General features: G+C 38.7%; 1 protein-coding gene across 4 annotated transcripts in view; it reads left to right on the forward strand.

Annotated features, from left to right (window-relative positions):
• Window positions 1–24934, forward strand: part of dip2b (disco interacting protein 2 homolog B) — a 203356-nt gene that overhangs the window by 144319 nt on the left and 34103 nt on the right. For 3 of the 4 annotated variants that reach the window (XM_062970969.1, XM_062970971.1, XM_062970970.1), the window contains 13 exons: window positions 3497–3709; window positions 6989–7138; window positions 10140–10259; window positions 12080–12277; window positions 13422–13513; window positions 13792–13902; window positions 16953–17076; window positions 18927–19036; window positions 19766–19868; window positions 20901–20965; window positions 22259–22352; window positions 22935–23054; window positions 24652–24766. In XM_062970969.1, the coding sequence (XP_062827039.1) occupies window positions 3497–3709; window positions 6989–7138; window positions 10140–10259; window positions 12080–12277; window positions 13422–13513; window positions 13792–13902; window positions 16953–17076; window positions 18927–19036; window positions 19766–19868; window positions 20901–20965; window positions 22259–22352; window positions 22935–23054; window positions 24652–24766 (1615 nt within the window). The remainder of the gene's footprint in view (window positions 1–3496; window positions 3710–6988; window positions 7139–10139; window positions 10260–12079; window positions 12278–13421; window positions 13514–13791; window positions 13903–16952; window positions 17077–18926; window positions 19037–19765; window positions 19869–20900; window positions 20966–22258; window positions 22353–22934; window positions 23055–24651; window positions 24767–24934) is intronic. The other variant, XM_062970972.1, reaches the window with a different exon arrangement.

Genomic DNA, 24934 nt, shown 5'->3' on the forward strand with positions numbered 1-24934 from the left:
CCAGTCTCCTGTGTGCTCAGGAGGTAGTTTCTCATCCAGTATCAGACATGAATTGAGGTTCTGGGTTTTAGCCTGACACTTTTGGACTTTCTCTTGCTGAGATGTTCCTACAAGTATCTCTGTGGATCTTAGGAAGCGTTGGCATGCTGGCTGATATCTAATATCTGAACAGAGATGTCCATGCCTTGGTCCTTACATTACAGGCTGCTACTTCCTGGCGGATGTCAGGTGGTGCAATGCCGGCTAAGCAGTATAATTTCTCCAGTGGTGTTGGGTGTAGACATCCTGTGATAATGTGGCATGTCTCATTAAGAACCACGTCCACTGTATTAACATGGTGAGATGCATTCCACACTGAGCATGCGTATTCAGCAGCAGAATAGTAAAGTGCAAGGGCAAATGTCTTCACTGTATCTGGTTGTGATCCCCAGGTTGTGCCAGTCAGCTTTCGCATGGTATTATTTCACCCCTCCCCTTGTTTCGCAGCTCATTGCAGGAGACAAAGGAGAGGAGAGCCGGAAGGGAAGAAAGCCTTTGTCCACTTAAGACAGACTGAGAAAACAAGAGACATTTATTTATCTCTGTCTTGCCATTTTCTTCCTTTCCACATGGTTCCATAAGGTTTACATGAAATTGATCAGGAAGTTTTCTTTTCCTTGTGATAACTAACTGCCTAATCTGAAGAGATTAATTAATATTACTTTCACTTCAAAGAATTTGACTTAAAAATCCATTAAGTTCTATTATGCCTCAGATGTCTCTCGCTCTCTCTCTAGCTCATATCCTGTCCTCAAAGACTCATTGGAGATGCTTACAGATTTAGGTACATTTCTTCTCCAAGTGTTCACACAGCAGGATGAGCTTCTGTCCAATGTACCTTTTGAGAACTTACAAGCAAGATAAACCTCCATGGAGAGGAATGAGCTCTGCCTGTTTGACAGCCTAACAGCTGAAGCCTGACATTTTTTCCCCACTCTATCAAGTCAAGCCATGAGCATCTCAAGGAAAGGCATGCTCTGTTCTTGATAGTGCTTTGGTCTGTGCTTTTGTCTTTAACTGCTGTTAAGCATGTGTTCTTTCAAATCTATACTAATGTATTTCAAAACAATTTGCTTAATTGAAGTGTGCAGCAAAGCTGATAATATTGGCACTTATGATTAACTGAAAAGACCCTTCCCTAGCATTTTCCTAATATGAAGGTTTAACACCAATCCCTGCCCCTTTTACACCTATTAATGTTCAGCTTGTTTCTATTTCAGCTTACATGTTGTTGTTTTTTAGCTTGCACATATAATGCAGGCAGTATGTATGATTCTCCATTTGGAATTAATCCATTTTAGCTGTTGAGCAGATCCAGATGTCCATGGCCCTAAATCGCTTGAGGCCTGTACAGTTCTTGGTGGATCTTTTTCGGCCTGTATAATTCCCATCCCTGCTATTGGTGGCAAAGTGTCTGGAATTATCAGAACTGTTCCAGATTCTGTAGGATTATCAGTATTCATGTAGCACTTCCTTATTTCAAGAACTACCAGGCCTTTCCATTGACCTTGGATGGGGTGGTGGCTCCCAAATGTATGTATGCCCCTTCACGCAGAAAGTCCCTTGTAATAGGAAAAGTCCCACCATGCTACTGGTAACATTTAGAATAAATAGTTCTGGGTTCAGATTGGTAGGTAGTCTGACTGACCAGAAAGCGGCTCCCTGTAGTAATCTACTGAAGGGCTATTGGCTCAGTGGTGTGTTTGCCATAGCAAAACTATTGATGGTTAAATGAAGGTTTATGTTTATGCTCAGGTGCTGACAGATCATCCTAAAATTTTACAAGAATGTTCAATATTTTTACATTACACTTCCTTTGTGTTTCTAATCTTCACATTTTAAAAACTGTAGAAATTAAGTTCTGTGTTAAATGTGTACTCACATTTCCTTGCTACTTGATGTAGGAGGAAGGAGGAGACACTATTGTCCTTTTCTCTATTTATTCCAGGTGCAGTGTATTTGTCATCTTACAGAGTGTTAGAAGGATCATAAAACTCTTTCAGTGTTGCTATTGAATCTGGCTCAGTTGTTGCTTCTCCATCTGTGCTGGAGGCTGGTGGTGGAGCATCAGAACCAGTCATATGCCTTTTATTTAAAAGTTGTTTTTGATAGCACATGGACAATATAGTGATGCCTGGTGTTGCTGATTATGGAGCAAATGACTGGCAGTGTAGCAGCCTGCGTCCATATGGCTCTCTGTGATCTTTTGGAAATCAGTTGGTGCACTAAGAATCAATTGTCTACAAATACAGGTTAATAGAATTATAACTGTTTTAGCTTTTAGCATACCTCTTCTCTTGGTATTACCCAGATTTGATAGAGAGATAAACTGATAGTTTTATAATAATAATAATAATAATAATAATAATAATAATAATAATAATAATAATAATAAAAACTTTATTTATACCCCGCCACCATCTCCCCAACGGGGACTCGGGGCGGCTTACATGGGGCCATGCCCAGAACAGTACAATATAGCAAAATATAAAACAACATATCATAATACAATTAAACAATACAATAAATAATCATATACAATGCAACATAAAATCTATCTTTGGACAAGATAAATTTTATCTTGTCCAAAGTCATTGTATACTACAGTAGTAGGTGGCTGTATCATGTCCAGGGCACTGAAAGGTTGAATGATAAATTGTGTAGTGTGTAAATACAAGCATACATACATAAATGCAATAATAATGATAATAATAAATTTGTTTCTTACTCCCCCCTCCCCAAAGCTCGAGATGGGTTATAACACAATTGAAATCCAATAAAGAAAAACATGAACATGAATCTTCATGTATGAACAGATGCACAGATAAGAGAATTGACATCAGCAGTACTGTGTGGATAGTGAAATATCTCCTCCTGTCACTCTTTGTAACAGTCACAATGTAACCAGAAGTCTGCTCTACTGATGTGGATTTCCTCTGTATAGGGATGGGTGCTTTTTTTTGCAGATTTGATGATTGTAAAGAAGTTATCATTTTATCTCTGTTTTCCTGCAAAACAGTAATTGCAGAACATAGGCAATTTGCCATGACAACTATTTTCAAATATTTCTTTAGAGGTCAGTTGATTCTTATGTTTTCCATTTCAGAATTGCGGGTGGCTGAGGAAAACTGTAACCAGGTTCCATAGCATGCAAAAAGCAGGGCTGTGGCTGTGCAAGAGCATTCCTTGACTATAAGGGGGGGGGGGGTGGCGGGTGGCGGGTGGATCACTGCCCCCCTGGGTTCTGGCTCTTCTTGCCAGCTTTCCCTTTGAATGAAGGCAAAAGCTGGTCCAAGTTGGGGGTGGGGAGAGGATTTTGCTTCCAGGCTTCCTCCCAAGTTGAGCCCCTGTTTGAACACACTCTGCCTTGGGTGGTACGGAGCCTTTGCCAGTATTCCCTTGGTTGCATAGAGAGCATGTTAAGTGCTGTGTGCTTCCCTTTTCTGATCCCACACAGACACGTCTTCTGCGTCCGAAGATGAAGGGTCGCTCAGGCGCCAGGCTGCTCTATCTGCTGCATTGCATCAGAGCTTACAGAATGCTGAGTCGTGGATCAACCGATCTATTCAGGGGTCATCCACATCTTCATCAGCATCTTCTACACTATCCCATGGAGAAGGCAAAGGGACCAGTGGGTCACTAGCTGATGTATTTGCCAATACTCGAATAGGTAGGAGCTGGGGGTGCAGGGGACAAGAAAAACTAAAAGTACTGCAAGTCATCGTCTCCCCACCCCCCAACAAATGTTTCAAAATTTTCCACTATCAAAAGCCAAATTATTTTCCAACTTTGCTCACTGTGTAAGTAGAGATTCACAAATTTTGAGTCCAAAATGTGGAGGCACACCTAGAAGGAGAGAGAGAATCATACAAACATAATTGTCATGGCGAATGTGAATAGTAGCCTGGCACTTTCCTTTATGCCCATTGGTGTTGCTTATGCTTCTAGCTGCTATTTTCCCTAGGAGGTTTCATCTCTGGATGACCAAAAGTAGATAGTGCTGTAGCCTGCCTGTCCTATTCTGTGTTGCAGATGTGTCCTTAACCACTGAGAAAGATTGCACAGCTTCTTTTAAATTGACATCTAACGAAGAATGGCATAAGTGGCAGAAGCTGGGGGATATAGAGCCAACTTTAGAAAATTTCCTTACCTTGTTCTCCAGAAGAGATCTCTCAATTTATAAGTTACAGAACATGCTAAATCCTTTTTTAGAAGAGCTATACTGGGAATCCACGTTCTGATCCCTCCCTGGTAAAATGTCACAAAGTTTTTTGAAGGCCCGAACCATTTTCCCAGCTCAGTGGTATGCATTTGTTGGGGAATGTAAAGATCTGGATAACCCCACACTCAGTTTTTTGATGCTCTGAGGTGCCCTTCCTGCTGCTAGTGCTGTGATATGGATTTTTTTTTCTTTTGGTAGGATTTGTTTGGCTCCATTGTATGTGTTTTCTCATTTAATGTGCTCCAGAGGATACTGCTGCATCCCAGGGGGATAACTGTGTTTCTGTATGCTCTCCCTGCTTTGGCTTAATTGGTTTGAGGCAAGCAGTGTGTAGATGTTTGGTGTCTCTTAATTGCTTCTTTTTCTTTCTTTTAACCTGTATGTTGCTGGTGTCTTTGTCTCTTAATGGGATGCAACTCATTTTCTAAAATGGAAAACTTGGGAGACTTACCTTTTAAAAATTCCATCAGCATACATAATGCTTTCTCCAAACAAAGATGTTCTCGTTAAAACAATGGTGAAATATGCTCTTCAATTGGAACTGCCAGCAATTCATTTGCTGGGCAGCTAATGCCAAATTGGTGCTATAAAATTTCTGTCTTTCATATACATAAAGCCCTGGGAATATTAAGCACAGTTAAACTGAAAGCAGTGTTTCCACTCTCACCATCACAATTTCAACAAAGGAGCTGTAACTGTCCATGCTTACAATGCACAGACCTCAATGTTTTAGGACATTTGCACATTTAAAACATAATAGTCATGGATAAACTCAGAGCAGTGCAGCTGAATTGTATTTATCTAATATTTATGCACCCAGGACAAAATTACAAAGCTATATTTGATGGGGGCAACCCCAAAACCTATGAATGTTTCATGAACCTTTTTTGAGGGCTTGTTTTCACACCACACCAAGTGGTCATGTCTTATCAATCACTGATTCACATCCAGCATGGATTGACCAAAACTGAATTCAGTGGATGATAGCCAGAAATAAAGCAACTGCTTTACCACAGGCTAATATAATTAGAATTTGGCATTTATTTAGGCTATTCCTATGGTCAATGCACAGTAAGAACATGCTTTAGACAAAATGTAAGGATTCGCTAACATTGATCAGGCAAGCCCTCCAGAACTGAGCTGGATAATTTTTTTTATTTTAATATGTACCATAGCGGAAATCTTTCCCTGCTGTTTTGAACAGTCTTTCTGCTTTGTGCATTTCAGTTACCATATTTACACATTATGGCAAACTATGATACGGTTTGTTGAAATCTAGTTTTGTTGTAATGTGCATATACCCTTCTATCAACAAATTGGAGACAAGCCACAGGCCACTACCCAATTCCATGGTTTGTTGTTAGCTTTTGAAGATTGGCTCATTTAAGCTGTGGTTTGTTGTTCTCCAGCTGCCTGACCTGAAATAGGATTGAAAAAAATGGCAAGAAAGAAAACAAGAATCAGGGAAGATACGTCAAGATTTGTTTGATCATCTTCCAACAAACAATAGTTGACACAAACCATGGCTCACTATGACATATGCTCATTCCCATAGTCCGTCTATTTGAGAAGACTACACTGTGCTTAAATTAAAATTAAAGTACTCCCCTTAATTTAAAAGCTGTTAAATACTTGAACTTGAAAAAATTACGAAACTGCTCAGTCTGATACGGTCATCTTCTGAAGGGTTACACATTTAGACAGTGATGGCATTGATGTGCATAAAACTCCCTGAACACATGTGCTAGAGATGAGCTTTTAACTGAAGTGTTTTACTATACATCTGTGAGTGTAAACTAAATTATATGCCAAGTTTTTCCAGGTCAGTGCTTCCTATGGAAATTGAATATTTGCTTTCTAACTCTTATATAATCATATCTGCTCCATCACCCCTCTGCCCCAAAAACAATTTCTCCCAGTAGCCTTAATTCTATTAATGTTATTTTACTTAATTGCTTAATTATATGTATATATTTTACACAAGGAAAATGTGACTTGTATGATAATGAACCTCCTAACAGCTTATCCCAAAATGCACAATTAAAGTTCACTAGAGGACAAAGAATGTTACATATGCAATATCTGATTATAACCTTGGAAAGGATTTACAGATGGCTAGAATAAAATTATTTCATCTCTCCTTCTCAGCTTTGCTCTTTTTGTTGTGGTGCGGAAACATACACAAAATCTGAAAGTCTGCAAAAAGAACGAGGAAGAGGCCTTGTTGGTTTGCTGCATGCATTATTATGTGCTGTCAGGATAACGGATGAAAAGGATTTCCTGGAACTGTTAGAAAATTATCCTATCACACTTCTGGACAGAAACGATTGTCCAGTAAACTAATGCCAAGATTGCTGCAGTTCAGAGTAGGAGTACTTTTTTTAAAAGGAGGAGATGTGTACCATGGTGGTCGTGTGAGGAGCCATGTTACTTCTCCTGATCTTGAGTTTATAGGGAGTGCTCTAAATCCAGGACAATTCATCCAGATAACTCTTGGTGAATGGTCAGAACAAAATTCCTGATAACAAAGGAGCATGCCATGGAACTAGATGTCAAGAATCATCCCCACTATATACTCCCTATCTTCCTCTGTGTTTGTGCTTTCTGTGCCAAGATAGTTGAAGAAAAAGAAATGCCTTTGTGTGCGAGCAGAATGATTGTAATAATTGCTTTTAGGCCATCTGAGAACAGAAAATAACCTGAATCTCATTTCCCCCCTCTTTCCAGAAAATTTCTCGGTCCCCCCAGATGTTACTGCAACTACCTCCACACCTGCTTCCTCCGCACGCCCATCTGCTATTGATCTTCCTCCATCAGGAATAGTGAAGGGCATGCACAAATCATCCAACCGGTCCAGCCTTATGGACACAGCTGATGGTATACCTCCAGATCCATACTATATGAAGGAACCCCATAAAACATAGCAGCAATGTGGCTTATGTACAAAGTATTGCAAGAATCATATAATCCATTGTGAATGTCTGCCAGTGAGAAGGCAACTGTCTTTCAAAGAAAACACCCTTTCTTGTTTACATTCTTGCAAAATTGTGACTAATGAAGGCCTCAGGCTCAGGTCGGGCAATGGCATTTAGTAAAATGGCATTTAATCATGTTTCTCTGGATGTTATGAAAGACTGTACATTTAGCATGCCATTGGTAGCTGGTGGACAAAGATGACCTCAAAGATGACCGCTTGTTCTCAGAATAAAGTAAGAAGCTGAGCCTGGGTCAGGAACATTGTCCTGCTTCCTTTTCTCCAGCAGTCACAGCCTCTCTTTACTGCCACATCAGACCTTGGTCTCCAGATGAATGAGCAGGAGGTTGCTTGTTGTAGTTCTGTCCTGTCTTCAGCCTCAACTGTATTATCCAAGGCTTTACCTTCTTTCCTGTTGTTCAGTTTCCTGCTGCTTTTCTGCTTTGCCTCCATAAAAAGCACAGTTTGCAAAGACTGTCCCAGGCCGAAGAGCCAAGGACAGCCTTTCCCCATCGCTGTTTTGAGCAGATGCTACTGAGGAATGAGTGGGATTTCTACCTCTTCTTCCTCTACATAGGTCAAGGTCATGGTTGTGGGCATTCAGTTTCTGAAGTGCCTTCTAAGTCTAAATAATAGTTTTACAACTTAGAAATTTGAAGGAACTGGTTATGTTATTAGCATTGAGACATTGGCTTTGGAAACGAATCTCAGGCTACTATAAGATAAGAAAAGCTAATTTGGATTTCTGATGAGAGAATTGTGTTTTAAAATAAAATTAGTAGAGAATGCATTTTACCAAATAAAGAAATAAATAATAGTGGTATGGGATGTTAGGTGCCTAGATACCCTAAAGATGCCATATCCCATTTGATCTTGGAAGCTAAATAGGATCAGTTGTGGTTAATATTTGCACAGAAGACTCCCAACAAATACCAGGCACTGTTGGTTATATTTCTGAAGAAAGCATTGGCAAAACTACCTCTGGGTATTCTTTTCCTAAGAAAATATTTTAAAATAAGTTGACAGATAATATGAAGACACATATATATACACAAGATGTTAGATTTGAGAGAAACTGGATTTTATAGGCAATGCCTACCTTATATTCCTTTGACACAAGAACCTCCATCATCATCGATAAGTAGAGGCCTTCATTCTTCACTGTTATTTAATCACAGATTCCATAAAATGTATAACACGAACTACTTGGTTGTATAATGTTAGGTGCCAGAATAAGAAGGACAGAACAACCTTTCTCTAAGAGCTGTCCTCCCACAAGTCATCTTTGTTTGCCCTATGAGATCTAGACTTGTCACATCACCACCATTGTCACTTTCCCTTTGTTGCCATTTTTAGAAAGTGTGAATTTTTCAGCTACATTATTCATGCCTTACTGCAAAACTGGCTTAGACTAGCTGTTACTACCTGAAAGGAAATGTGCATTAAACTATTTTGATAGACAAATTTCATTTTTTGTTTTTATGCAAAACTTTGAAGGCCTTTATGGCAGAGTTATTTCTAAAGATTTTTTCTAAAAGCCAATGATTGGTAGTGGGGAAGGTGAGAGGCTTCTTTTGCCACTACTCATTTATTAAACAACTAGCTGTGCCCGGCCACACGTTGCTGTGGCGAAGTATGGTGGTATGGGAAATAAAGTATTGAGGAATTGGTGGTAGTTAAGGTAAAGGGTCCCCTGGGCTGAGTGGGTTGCTATGAGACCAAGTGTGTTGCTATGAGACCTTCTAACTGGCAGCAATTGGATAAAAGCAATTATTCCTCTCTCTCAAATTAGGACTTTATTTTTCTTTTCTTTTTGTTGTATCAACCTAGAGGCATGGATGTGTTGTGTTGTCAATTTTCGAGGTTGTGGGGTGTTTGCTTTTGTTGTTTTGTCCACTGCCGTGATGCCATCACTCTTTTATATATATAGATATCTCCCTCCCTGAAGAAAATTCTTTTCTCATTTGTTGAAAGCAAGGTTTTCAGTGTACTAAACACATAACTTTTCACTTTTAAAATGCCTGCTGTGCTAGAATTTGCCCGCACACAGGAGGAGGAGGAAAAGCACCCAGCTGTGATGACTATAAGTCTTTGCTGTTAAAATAACCTTGAAGATAAACTGCTTAGTTTGAGTCTGTGAGAGTGCTTTAGCACCGTCTGGTGGTCACGCTGTATAAGATTGCTGGTCTCCACAATGTGTAACTTCCTAAATCCAGCCATATGCCTAAATACTCTAAAAGTACCAGATTCTGGCTGATTTTGGAAGCTAAGCAGGCTCGCCTGGTTAGTACTTGGATGGGAGATCACCAACAAATAATCAGGCGCTATAGCATATATTTCAGAGGAAGGAACTGACCAAACAACTTCTGGGTTCCTTTCTTAAGAAACCCTTACGGAGTTCAAGGGTTGCCATAAGTCAACAAGGCAAATACATGCAAATAAGCCGTTCCCTCTCAGACAGGGATTAACACCTGACAAACACCCTCTTTGTTGAATTCTGGACAGAAGCAAATAATTTTGATTGGCTAAGACAATTAATTTAACATAACCTGTGTTTTGCACATGTCAAAAATGGCTTTGAAAAGGAAAGAAATAACTAAACTGGCAATGTTTCTGGTTCCCCATTTTTAGTATTCTACATTCAAATAAATACTTGACATTTCATGGATGGGAAATATGTTGAGTTGGACTGTTAACCATGCCTCATCATTGGATATGCTGGATGATGGAAACTCAAGGACTGTATCTTCCCACCCCATTTTGGCTTGATCCCTAGAATTCTTGCAGTTAATATAACAGTTTGGTTCACCAGAAAGACTATGATTCTTATGGTCCTTTATATAGATGGAAATTGCCCACATTTCACCTGTCTTTTGTCAACAGAACTAATTTTCCTCACTACAGGTGTCCCTGTAAGTAGCAGAGTCTCCACAAAAATTCAGCAGCTGCTCAATACTCTGAAGAGACCCAAACGGCCACCTCTAAAGGAGTTCTTTGTGGATGATTTTGAAGAAATTGTGGAAGGTATCAGGGTTGGGTATTTTTGTCACTGGTTTTATTGTGATTAGTATAAAGTTCTCACATTATATACTTGACACTTTAACTACTATGGTTCCACCTTTTATAATCCCGGGATTTATAGCATCACAAGAGATTTAGTAGCTCCTCCAACTACCAATCCTGTGTGTCTGTAGGATTCAGTCATGGAAATTAAAATAGCTTTAAAGTACTATAACTGTGCTGCATGAAAGGGGAACTGTATGTTGTTTTATGGTCTTATTGCTTCAATATGCACTTTCTGTTTTCTGTGCAGGACTAAGATATTGTTGCCTACCTGTCTTCATGGTTTGAAGCGGGATACACCACAGTTAAAACACCCAGATAAAATACACACACACACAAATTTAAAATTTAAAAAGTGTGTTCGTTTAGAAAAAGTAATATTTAACAACATCTTTATTAACTTATCAGATAAAATGGTTTTGAAAGCAAGTAAGGTGTCGTTGCTTAGTTCCTATGTGGAAAAGCATAAGTGCTTGCCTCAAACTCCTTTTGTTTGCTTGCTTTTTCTATAACCATGTACATGTGGAGCAGAGGATTGTGCACTCCAAGGTAACCCAGATTTTTAAAAAATTTCCAAAGATTGAAAGCCCCCTTTTTTTAGTTAAGGATCTATCAGATTATATAGCACTGCCGTCTTGCATTCTGTGCTCTCAAAGAACAAATGCTAGGAAGTCAGATATTTTGAACTCTTAATTGCAGTAGCTGCTTCCTGTGAGCATCTTTGCCCTTTCTGCCCAGAACAGAGTTGCATCAAAGCATGGGCAGGAAATAGCACATTTGGATTATTTTGCTTGTCTTGCTCAATTGCTTTTTATGCTCAAGAGTTATGTCACATCTTCTCCAACAACATTGTATGAAGCTGAACTAGGATAGGAGGGGGTTGAGGGACAGACTTTTTGGATGACATGCTTGTTTATGGGGTTGGCTTGTACAGTCAGGGTGAATGATTCTACCAAATTGAATGAGATTTCTGACCCCTCTTTTCCAAAGTCCGGTATATAGGAGATGTCCAAAATCAATCTCTAGACAGTTTCAGAACACCTTATCCACCCTATGATGAAAATTGTTACTGATTTTATCTGCTATCTACATTTTATTTTATCTTCTCCTTCTGGATTTAAGTTTTTAAAAAAAACCTTTTAAGTATCAATTGATTTTCTTTCAGTGCTCATATACATTGTTCTGCTATCTGACTTCTTTGTCCCCATCATCCACCCCAGGGTAAAGTTTTCTGCCCTTATGCACTATATGCCTGGAATAGCTTTTCTTTTATCTGGCAAATTATTACTTCTCAAAATCCCATTTCCAATTTTTTTATCAGTGTGCCTTCCTGTTCATTGAAAAACAAACTTCACTGCAATTCTTCATATCTGTCTTGTCTTTCCTTTCTGAGATTTTAGATTTCTAGTCAGGAACTGTCATTTCTGTATTCTGTGTAGCACTCAGCATTGGGCTGATGCTATGTAATTGTATAGTAGTAACAATGGTAATAACAGGTTTCCTTTGGACAAAAGTTAAAGTCCATAGCTCTGTGTTTGAAAGCACACTGTTTTCTTGCCTCCTATCAAGAAACATCTTTCCTTAGCAACAAATATGCTCAGATTGCTTTGACCTTTTAAAAATAGATTTCAAAGTCCTGATTTCTAAAAGAGTTTCCTGGGAGTGGAAAGGAGGGAATCCCTTGCATCGGTAGTACATAATTTGTTTCATTCCCAAATTCCCAGTACGTGTTTTTTTTATTAGTGGTTTTAGGATTTGATCAGGTGTTGCTTTCTTCACAGTTCCGCAGCCAGACCCAAATCAGCCCAAGCCAGAGGGACGTCAGATGACGCCTGTCAAGGGAGAGCCTCTGGGAGTAGTTTGCAATTGGCCTCCTGCTTTAGAAGCAGCTCTGCAGCGTTGGGGAACAACACAGGCCAAATGCCCCTGTTTGACAGCCCTGGATGTCACTGGGAAGCCGGTCTATACCCTGACATATGGTGAGTTCCTTGGTCTTGCTTGCTGTCACCACTTGGTTTCAATGGGAGCAGTATTCAGTTCTACATCAATTCATCTCTGCTTTAAAGAGTGTACAAAAATAAAGCAAGTGGATCTAAGATATTGGGAATAGGTTGGGAAAAAAGCCCTACAGAACTAAATTCTGCTTAGTCCTATGTATTTCTGCTCAGTGATGGAACACTGTGGCATTTTGTACAGCTGGATTTTACCATGGATCAAGCACTAACAGGTTGGGTGTATTGCTCACTGGACAGTGTGTTGGCATTTGATCTTTTGGTGGGCTTCACTATCTTACCTTGTGTATATACACTATCTGGGCATCCTTGGGAGCTTTTTATGTGTCCCTGGACTTGTTAAAACAACAAGGCATGGGAATTCTGGCATGTGAGGAATGAACAAGTGAGCTTGTTCTGCTGGGATTTTAAAAGTCGTTCTTGCAAAATGCCAATGACAGAGATGGGTAATGTTCTGATTTTGCATAATCTTGATAAGATGCAATGATAAGACAGAGTTCTTCAGAATTCAGACATATTTGGAATGAGCAGTCATGTCAATGCAAGTTACTTGATAACTTCTGCTTGGCTCATCCTGGCAGCAGGAGCAGCTAAACAAAGCAGGAAGCCTCTTTCCCTTTTCTTTAGCATTAGATCTGAACAGAGTTCCCTGCCTTGTTCTACTGCTAACAAGCTAGAATCATAATCCCATGAACAAAGGCTGCTAGGAGGAAGTTAGTGGAAGTGGTTGGACAGGGTGTGTCAACAGCCTTGCTTATTCCAAATCAGCCAGAATTCTGGAGCGTTCTTGAGATATGATTTACATTGCCTCATATGCAAAATTACAATATCTTCAGTCTTAGTCAAACTTCAAATATTAAGGAAATAAATGTACTCGTATTTATTCACATTGAACTTGTAGTGACAGAACACAACACATATCTGATGGGGAAAAAACTTTAAAAGGCAACTGTGTCTGTGACTGTAGTCACTAAGGAGATTGGGTATGCCCCAATCCCATTCCAAAATGGAGATACTGACATATGTGCTAGCTTACGTATATGTGCATTTTTGTACAGCTGCTGCTGGCTAGCTGATATCCATTTGATTGTTTCCCTCCCCTAATTTCCAGGCAAACTTTGGAGCAGAAGCCTGAAGTTGGCCTATACGCTACTGAATAAATTGGGCACCAAAAATGAGCCTGTACTGAAACCTGGAGATAGAGTAAGTCATTTTAGTGATCTGTCATCTGTTTCCCTGGGATGAAATAAAAACATTGATTTGGTGGAAAAGTGTGAACACATCATACTGTATCGATACTGTCCTTTTGAAATGGTAAAACAGTTTTTTTCTTTAAATTTCAGCCCATAAGTTATCTGGCAATCAAATGATAAACTGACCAATTTCTCTTTTGAGTCAAAACTACCTCTTGGAATGAAATGGTCCAAATCTGAATGCTGTTTCTTTTTGTTTATCTAACTTAATATTTCTGTGAATCGCAGGTAGCCCTTGTTTATCCCAACAATGATCCTGTCATGTTCATGGTGGCATTTTATGGCTGTTTGCTGGCAGAAGTCATCCCAGTACCGATAGAGGTACCTCTAACCCGAAAGGTAACATTGATCAAGCCTAGATGAATATTATGTTGAGGACTGTAGAATACAAACCAAGTTAGATTATTGGCCTTGGATACAATTAGATTTTGCCATTTCTGGTCTGCCACATTCATAAAGAAACATTTAGGAGGCTAAGGCCTCAGGGCGTTAGCACAGATGGAGAGGTATTGTCACATAGCAGTGTTCCTTTATATATGCCTTTTCACAGAAGTCTGAATAAAGGGATATCATGAACTGGCAATGCACCACCAAGTGATAATGAGAAAGAGACAGAAGTATCTCTTAATTTCCTTGCTCTGTACCCTGGGACTCTGAGGCTCATTCTCATCAGTGCTGAATAATTCTATCTTTCAAATATTTAACTTCAAAAAGAAAATAAAAAAGATGGAGAATCCATTGTTTGCCTACTGTTTAGACCTAATGTTGATTTCCAAAGTACTGTTATAGAAGTATAGTTTACTTCTTTGCTAAATTATTTTCAAAATTTTCATTTTGATTAAAAAAATTGTAACATTCGGTTTCAAACAAAATTACATATTTTAATAATTGGAAAACAAGTTGTTTCTTAGCTCTTACTAACTATATATGTCAGGACTGTAAAATCAGGTATGCATTTCATAATGATTTTTTACATAAGACAAGAGTACTGCAGCATATGCAATAGATATTGTTTTACTATATTTTGTATTATATGTGGCATTAATCTTGCCATTATGTAAGATGGCAAGATGTGGGACCAAGCTTTTGGCCCATCCTAAGATACGGTCGATATAATCTGATGTATTCGCTGGATTAATGTGTAATTGAATACAGACTGGCTCTGACTTTTGGCCCAATGCTACTGGCCCTGTTGTAATGGCCACACAGTGCTTTACTGTTTTAAATGGGGTATAATATTGGTTTTTAAGTGTGTTTTTACGATTGTTTGTTTTACTATATTTTGTATTATATGTGGCATTAATCTTGCCATTATGTAAGACCGCTCTGGGTCCCCCTGGGGGAGAAGAGCGGTATATAAATTAAATAAATAAATAAATAGATAGATAGATAGATATATTACAAAGATATTCAGATACCATTGCTATCTCTTTCAGATATATAGTGAAGCCAAAGCTGATTCCACTGTAGTTTTTCTGTTTAATTTGTGTGCTAAGCGGTGCGGAGAATCAGCCCCAGTATCCTCTTCAGATTGATTGCCATGGTTTATTGCTACGTGGAGTAGTATGACTGAGTCTGAGCATTTTGCTGTATTCCTTCTGCTGCTGCATTGGAGGAGGAGAGGAGAATGAGAAGCGCATGAACTAAAGGTTCAGCTTGGTCTTGTTCCAGCTTGTAGCAACATGCCATGCATTCCTGGAGTCACCCAGCAGTCGCTTCTACCCTTACCATACTTGGAATATAACTGCAGTTTGTGAGACAGTAGCATGTCTGTCAAGGGCAAAGTGTAAGAAGATATGGTAATGAGGTGGTAAGCTAGTCTGGTAATGCTATGGGTCTCATAGGGGTATCTCTCTGATTTGTGTCCTCAGTATGACAACTGCCATGACAATCAGTGAAGAACTTTCCCCAGCTCTTGGCCTGTTAGCTCAGGCCCCTTCCAAACAGCTGAATAAAATCTCACAGTATCTTCTTTGAACTGGGATATATGGCAGTATGGACTCTGATATTCCAGTTCAAAGCAGATATTGTGGGTTATTCTGCCTTGATGTTCTGGGTTATATGGCTGTGTGGAAGGGCCCTCAGTAAAGCTGCTTGTTCATTCCAGTGCTTTCTTCCCAAGCAGGTTTCTTCCTGTGTCAAGCATTCAAACCCCCCACCATGCCAATAGCCTAGTAAATTTCCTTCCAATATGCTGTTCTGAAATGATTATTGGCGCATGTATTTATAGATGCTTACTGCTGCATTTTGCTTTATAAAATTAAGACATGTTCAATCCATTGGCTAGTCTTCCAGAAAGTATGTTATAAGTCAAATCTAAAGTAGGAGTGTGCTGTGCTCTAGTTTGATGTTAGTTTGCTTGAGGTAGTTTTCTTTTTACTCTGCTAGACCTGAGGAAAATAAGGGAGGTACAAGTTTACCTGTCCAAGTACATCACTAATAATCTCCTAACTTGATTGATTAGCCATCCATCCCACAGCTAACTACTAGTGGCTTTCAAACTTTGAATGCAGATTTGTGCACAAATATGGATGTTTCTGTCAGTTTAATACCGTTTTTCTCCCTGTCTCTTAAAATGATTTCATTTTAGCATGTTTTGTCAGAGTTATACAACTTATAATTAGGACACTGAACTACTGGTAGATATTTTGGTCCACTTTTATAGGTAGGAGCAAATAGGACAAAGATTGGGATAGTGGTGGGCCAGATTGATGAGACAGCTCAAGCTCTAACCAGTATTCTGTATAGATATGAAATTTTTCATGCCAAAAAACCTCAGCTAAGAGACAACCACATCTTGAGACTGAGACAACCAGAATGACTAAATGTCAGAAGGCCACAGACAGACAGCTGAGAAACTGGGTGCAAAGCTTCAGTATCCATTTTGTAGATAAATTATTATTTATTCAATAAATAAAATGATTCAATAACATAAAATATACTTGTGCATAATATGCTTGCATATATTTGTTTAGTTGCTTTATAGCCCTCCTTTCTCTTAAAATTGGGACTCAAAGTGGAAATGCCTACTTATAAGAATTAGAATTTCACTTTTTTTTAAAAAACAGTTTTTTTGTTCTTCACAGCACTGGGCTAAGGATATGTCTGGTTCTAATACAGATTAATTAAACATGTACCCTGTGGCACCCAATTTTTCCCTCATTGCTTTTCCATTGTGTAGATGTCTGCTTCATCCTACTCCTAGCTGTGGTTGTTGTCATTTGAGTTTCAAACCATTGATGGATGAATCTGAATGCCCTCTGTGTATTGTCCATAATGTTACCATCCAGTTACCAAAGCATTACCAACATTTAAGGGCTTGGTAAGGGTAAAGCTAGCACTGCTTGCCCTTTTGGAGTTCACAGTGATTGTCTTTCTTTATCCCACAGGATGCTGGTGGCCAGCAAATTGGTTTTCTGCTGGGTAGCTGTGGCATTGGCTTGGCCCTTACCACTGAGGTTTGTCTTAAGGGTCTTCCCAAAACACAGAATGGAGAGATTGTGCAGTTTAAAGGTTAGTGCCTGATTTTAATAGTACTTTTAATGGTATTTTATAAAAACACCCTCAGAATTCTGGTCCCTGTCAAGAGAGGCTTATCTGTATTTCCAAGACAAAGATCTAAAAGCAGAGGAAGACTGAAAAAGAAGCAAATCTTTCAGTTTTGTTCAGAGATTAGTAATCAGATACCCTTTATGTTTCAACTATAACTTCCATAGACCCTGCCAGAATAGCCATCAGGAAGAAATTGTAAACTTCAGTCCAAAACATTCCCCAGGCACCATCTTGTTTGCTTATTCCCTAGCTGTTGTGATGCCAGAGGTGTAAAAAAACCCTCTCAGTTGTCCAGCCAGTTGGCTGTCACTTTAGATTGCCATAAGTATGTCTTTGAAAAGCATCAAGTTAATGTCTTTCCAAGCTTGACATCCCTTGATTGGAATTGCAAAAGATTAAAACTGGGAGTTTCAGAATTGGATTATTATTACATTCAACATATGTACTCAGCTCCTGAGCCCTGTAACCCTTATTACAGTGAGAATGTGTTATACAAAACATTGTTTTGCTCCATGTTCCTTGCTTACTTTTTAAAGCATAATCAAAAGATTCCAGTATGACACAGTGAAGCTCTGAGTTGTTAGCTGTATTAAATTCCAGTTGGGGGTGGGATATAAATACATATGATGGTTGAAATTCTATTGAGGAGTTACATATTCATAAATGTGCAGGATTCACAAACTTTATGTGGCCCTAATTTACATGTAGGGACAGTGAAAACCCTCCAAATCTTTACTTAGAGCCCTTCCACACAGTCATATAACCCAGAATATCAAGGCAGAATAACCCACAATATCTGCTTTGAACTGGAATATCTGAGTCCACACTGCCATATATCCCAGTTCAAAACTGATATTGTGGGTTATTCTGCTTTGATATTTTGGCTTACATGGCTGTGCGGAAGGGCCCTGTGTAGGAAACAGTTAATGCAATCAATGGGACTCTGTTCCCCTGTTACTTGGAAAGCAGTTGAATATATCTTTGTGGTTGAATATAAAGATCACCCATTTTTTCCACAGTTATGTGTGTAAGGAACCCAAAATTATTGTGGGTCAATTAGTGTTATCACGGCAAGCTGAAGCTACCCTAATATGAATATTAGTATTTCTTCTCAGAAGTAGATGAAGTGTGACCTATGAACTGCATGTGGCTCTTCGGGCTATTATTTGTACCCATTGGGTTCAATCATTTTTTCCACCCAAAATATTTTAATATAGATACACCCATGTCCCCAAAGGCCTTTTAAGGAGCACAGGGTGATTTTCTGTGTGTGTTCCCTCACCATTTCAGATGTAGGAAATGCTTAAAAACATCAAAAAGTCATGGTGGAAGTGACTTCTTGACCCCTCTCGTTTGTTAAAAAAAGCTTCTTGTGGGGAAAAAATGTGGCACAAATGCCCCTCCCTTTTCTTAGAGGACATTTGGTGGAAAATTGATTTGGAGTGTTATAGTAGTGGTTGGATTCTTCCAAAATCTACTGGAGGGGCAGTGCAGCCCCTAATTACCTGATGATTGCCTACCCCTGTTGTTTATGGTATTTGCCTATTTGTGAAAAACTGCCCTGTGTTTAGCAAGTATCACTTTTCCCCTGTAAATGATTTTTAAGTGGACCCCACCCACTAGAACCATCCTGTAAGTCATTTACAAGCAGAGTCCATTTCCTTTTTAAATAATCTTTTCTTGATTTGAGCCTAGAAAACAATCAAGCTTAGCTTGTAAGGCAGTGTAGCAGGTTCTTTTGCAGGAGTTTGCAGTAAAATTGTATCTGTACAAATTATAGTCTGAGTGCTCTTTTTGTCCTTTGGTTCTAGGTTGGCCACGGCTCAAATGGGTTGTAACAGATTCGAAGTATCTCTCCAAGTCACCAAAGGATTGGCAGCCCAACATTTCAAACGCAGGGACTGAACCAGCTTATATTGAGGTATTTAGGGAAGGAGTGTTGATGGAACAATACATGTTTACCTCTTGCTGTTGTAATATTCTCTAAGAGGAAAAAAAATTATATATTTTCTCCTTGAATTGAAAACCAATCCTCATGGCTACAGATCAATAATCTTCATGGAGTGTTGAACTGATGCCATTAAAAGTTGAATAGAAAGCTTTTTTTAGTAAGATACTTATTTCACAGATTTTCTATAATTTCAACAGAGCATATTTTAAGTTGTGCCTTAGCAACGTGTGAACTGCTTTGGGGGGGGGGGGGTCTTTCATCAATTAATAACTAGCTAGGGCTAATTTACAGTGAAAGTTATTATGCCTAGACATGCAAACCCTTCTACCCCAACAGTTTATAGAAATTCTGAATTCTAAACCTCATGTTCAGCAAACACCTACCACATGATGGATCTGTAGAATGTACACCAACTTTTCATCCTCATTTGAAAAAATGGAAGTATCAGGGGCTGATATTCCTTTATCCTGACACAGGAAGGGGCAAAATCAGATATTAAAAGTTGTTAGACTATGTCACTTCAGGAGCCTCATCATTGTCCAGGGTCATCAGACAAGTACAGCAGGCTTGTACACATGTGGGGAGGGGATGAAGGGCTCCCTGCTTTCAGCCTGATGGGTAGTTAGTGTAAGGTTAGCACTGCTGATTCTTGATACAAGGAAATGAAGAATTTTTGACATCGGTGTGCTTTATTTCCAGTACAAGACCAGCAAGGAGGGAAGCGTCATGGGTGTAACAGTGTCCCGAATTGCTATGTTGTCACATTGTCAGGCTTTGTCTCAGGCCTGCAACTACTCTGAAGGTGAGTACCGCACGGTCTACATATGGTACATACAGAGAAGGAATAACAGTCAGGGTAGGCATTAATTAGGAAAAAAAGTTAAAAGAGTATCCCAAGGAGCAATGTAACCATGGAAATACATCCCTAGTAGCTCCTGAATCTGAGGAAAAATTATGTTGCACTTTATTTTTTAATACTTGGACATTCATTTCACTAGCCATTTTCTTAGCTTTTTAAAATACTCAGTACACTTGAACAATGTATTCATGCTTTCCAACTTTTTCATCTATTCCGATAACATAACAGAGCATACATAATACTTCATTTGTTAATTTATACTATGCTCAGTCTACCCCTATTGTGCTTTTAAAGCAGTTTACACCAGTGACTACTGCAGAAAACCAGATCTCATTATTTTGCTTTCTAATGTTCTGTTTAAACAGAACTGCTTTTAATTTTAAGCAGATTTATTGGCATTATCACTGGGCTTTTTCCTATTAAAATGTTTATTGTAGAAATGAGTAGAGAGATTAGATTTATAAAGTCATGGAATCGATAGAGTTGAAAGAGACCATATGAGCCATTCAGTCCAACCTCCTGCTTAATGCAGAATCTCTAGCTAAAGCATCTCCAGCAAATTGATACCCAGAAGCTTTTGAAAGATAAACGTTAGCATTCAACTCTTTTGCTGCAGCATCATCCTATGATCAACAATAATCCCAACACTCACTGGTAATTGCCATGGAGTCATGTATCCCTTATCCTATATCTGTGCCTTTGGGTTTTGTGGCATTAACATATAATTTTACGCTTGTGTCTCTTGAATTTCATTTATTAATTTCTGCTCAGTTTTCTAGTCTACCTAGGTCCTTTTGTGTTTTTACATAACACATATGTGAAGTGGCTGATATAAGAAGATTTACCGTATCTTGAGCAGCTATAGACCTATTTCAGGGTTCCTATGTTTTTAAAGCTGAATAGAAATTCATGTTTCATAGAAGTGGAGTTATATGTTTTGTACCTCTAAATCTACTTCTAATATTTCCATTCTAGGTGAAACCATAGTGAATGTCCTGGATTTCAAGAAGGATGCAGGATTGTGGCATAGCATGCTAACAGTAAGTCAGCATTTTAAGGGGAATAATCTGGGGTAGTTTTAATGTAATCTTTTATAGTTTCCCAATAATCTAGGCTTGCCTTTCAAAGTGGCCAGACTTCCTGGGAAGGGCACAATAGTATTCTCATGGTGGGATATAAACATAATATCCCTTGTGAACTTTGCCAACATAATTTAAAATCACTTTGATTAACACACTTTCATATCTTGTCATGTTGATTTATTTTATCTGTATTCTTCTGTTACAGATAAATGGTGCTTAAGGCAGCTAACAATAATGCAAATATAATAAAGCAGAAGTAAAATGCACACACACACAAAACAAGGCTACTAATGTGCTAATTAAATAAAAAGGTATAAATAACAAATTGAATTCAAATTCTGCATATTTATAAGTCACATTTTTGGCCAAAAAACCCAGTGTTATTAAAATATTTTTGTTTGCCAATATGTTTTTGCCTCCAGATGTTGTTGAACTACAACTTCTATCATGCCTAATTATTAGCCAAACAGGTTAGAACTGATAGCAAATGGAGATAATAGTATATGAAGGGCTATTGCATTCAGACCTGCACTAAAGGGCCATCTGAGTAATGCCCACAAAGTGCATGGAGGAAGTTGGCAGAATTACCATAAGAGCCACTTCTGGGGGTGTCACAACACAAGAGGCTCTTTATGAAAAATGTGACCTTTCACGTAACTGCAACCTAAGGCATATAGGGCTTTGCAGATCATAATCAGCATTTGGATTTGTATCAGAGGCAGACGTGTGTATAGTTGAACAGTTGTAAGATCAGATGTACTTGCTCCCATAAATGCCTCTAGTCCAACAGCGTGGCCACATAATTGCTAATCTTTTTAAACATGCTACAGAAGCAGGAGTCCATAGTTTTAATATCTAAGCTGCCTTGAACCTGAAGTTTGAGGAGAAGGCACAATAGATTGCCATAACCAGATCTGATATTTCAAAGAAATGATATTTCCCTGGAATTAAAGAGGAAATCCTCAAATGTATGTTAGTTGTTTTAGGCCTACAGTTAAAATAAAAACTATGCCTAAATGGAAAATTATGGTGATTAGACTATTGCTCCATCAGCATATTAATTTATGTCATTATCTCTATTATCAGGAAAAGTCACAATTATTTCAGGGAAAATAGATTGCATCTGATGAAGAGCAGTCATTGTGGACAATACGGAATGAATCTAGATTGAGATGCGTGCCATGAAAACAATTTCATCTAATGTATATGTGTTTGTACTTTTAAAAAATGGACTTCCTTTCTTCATTTCAGAGTGTCATGAACAAACTGCATACTATCAGTGTACCATATTCAGTGATGAAGACCTGCCCTCTTTCTTGGGTACAGAGGGTTCATACTCATAAAGGTACAACAGACTTTGAATAGATGTTGGCTCTTCTTGAACACAGTGATGGGCCTTTTTGTGGGGTTTGTAAGGCATTTTTTAGTCTTAAGAATCTCCATAAAGACACACTGGCCCTTCCTTGGGATTAAGAATGTGACCTGAAGGTCACTCATTTAATAAAATAACTTCCAGTTTCAGGGATGCAGATTTTCTGCTAGAAAAAGATGTGGGGGGCACACCTTGCACTAAAGAAGAAAGGATGCTTCTGGGGAATTCCTAGTGCAGCAGTTCTTGTTCCAGAGCAAAACATGACTGCATTGAAGTGCATAATATTAATCTACATTGATCATATAATGGAATTTCAAATTGTGTTATATGGCAGCATAGATGTGGCTTCACAGAGTACAATCACTGTACTCGTACAAGTTGGGTTTAAGCTGAAAGAGTGCACTTCACAAACCTGTGTAATATCCTGTACCTGTCCTCCTTGGTATTGTGACTTTTCTGGATTTTTACTTGCCCTATCCAAGCTATTTTTAGGTAGAAGGTCAAAAAAGTGTCCTCTGCATTAATTTTTCCTGTCTTTATTCCTCTGGGTTGCAGCTAAGGTAGCCTTGGTGAAGTGTCGAGATTTGCACTGGGCCATGATGGCTCACCGGGACCAAAGAGATGTGAGCTTAAGTTCCCTGCGGATGCTGATTGTGACTGATGGTGCTAACCCCTGTGAGTAGCCCTGTAACCCGTCGTTTTTGTTGCACTTCCTGTTTCGTCAAATTGTTTTCCAACTTTTCTTGAAACTGTATATCTGAGAGAAAGTAAGATTAGTGCACATTCACAAATGTGCATAATGATTCCTTAAAGTTTGGTAGAAAACTGTATATTATGTTAATTGCCTGAGATTTTGTATGTTATATAATCCAAAAGTTTTCACAAACTGTCTGGCTAACCAAATGAAATGCAAATGGTAGTGAGTGGTTAGCAAGGAGCAAGGCCTCAGAAAATATCCTCACTTCAGGGACTTCCAGATGAGATTTTATGGCAGGTTGATGTCCCTGTGCAGACTTTGCAATAGGAAAAACTTAAGTGGCAAAATAAACTGCCTAGAAGGCAGATTTCCGCTGGCAAATGTCTCTTAAGAGATACAGGACCTGCAAAAACATTTGGATAAATGTGGATTGTATCCAGTCTCAAAATTATTCTTTTAAGATAAGGAGTAGAATAGAAAAAGACATTACATTTTGAGATGACTATATCTGTCATTGTTGGTTAAAAAATTTTGTTATGAAAAAGTGAAAAAAATCGCAAATAAAAGAACCTATTTTTTTTTGCCAAAAAGAACACCTATAGGAATCTCTAAAGGACCTAGAGATCAAAGGACTGAGAAATTCCTAGAAAAGTGTTTTCTCTAGGAAATTCTTGGTTTTCCAGCTTGATTGTTCTGTAATTCTATTTGAAATTATAAAGGCCTGTGCAGATAAGAGTCAACTCTATTAAAATGGAGAAAGGCAATTTCTTTGGACATAGGAGAATGGAAGCTCCTTGCTAATGAATGAGACATATGGGTATGTGCAGGCTTAAATTGCTCACAGGGGATGAGGCCACAGGTCTTTCAAAGAAATGAGCTACAGATTTCCTTAAGGTGCTCCTGCTTAGAGGACTTCATTGAGTGCCTTGCCAGATGGTGTTAACAAAGAGTAAGATTTGAATGCAATTAAGGGTTTCTAGATCAGATTGAGGAGAAAGCCTGCAATAGGAAGATGTATATTAATCTTGTTCAGGTGAATGCTGAAACATTAATGATTGTCCGCCACAAATATTTTCAGATTTGGAAAGAGTCTGCAAAACATTCTGACACTGATAACATCATTCTGAAGTGTGTTGTACCCTTAGTATTAAAATAGGTTCCAGTAACACTTGTTTCAGGTTTGGATGCTTGAAAAAGACCTCAACCCCCCAAAGCTTTAGAAAGAGTGGGGACAGTCATTCTGCTTTTTTTGCTGCATAGTTTGGTATTGCAGTTCTATTCCTGCATGTTTCCTTCCGCGGTTGTCTACAGACAGGCCTACTACAAAGGATGATGTCAAATGCCCAGTCTTTCAGAAATGCATTATGGCTCTGTAATTAAATGAACCGATCTGACATTTGAAAGAGGCACTCTATTACTGCACTTCCACATGTCTGCAACATACTCCAACTTTTGGAAATCTTATTACATTTAAAGCTCATATAAATTAGGTATATCAAGACTTTTAAATCAGTCTTTGTGGTTGTGTTAGCAGGCTCCAATTCAACATTTCAAATTAGAATAATTGCTTTCCAGGGTCTGTGTCTTCCTGTGATGCTTTCCTGAGTTTATTCCAGAGTCACGGTCTAAAGCCAGAGGCCATATGTCCTTGTGCTACATCTGCTGAAGCAATGACTGTGGCAATTCGAAGGTATGTCTAGTTTTCCAAGTAGTATGTTTTGTCTGTTCAAGAGCTGCTCCTAAATTTAAAAATACAATCAACATTCATATCCTTTGGTTTTGCATCCATGGATCCAATCAGCCACAGCTTGGAAATATTTTGGGGAAAAAATAAACCTTGGTTTTTCTATGCACCTAA

The sequence above is a fragment of the Anolis carolinensis genome, chromosome 2, assembly GCF_035594765.1.
Source record: "Anolis carolinensis isolate JA03-04 chromosome 2, rAnoCar3.1.pri, whole genome shotgun sequence".
NCBI lineage: Eukaryota > Metazoa > Chordata > Lepidosauria > Squamata > Dactyloidae > Anolis > Anolis carolinensis.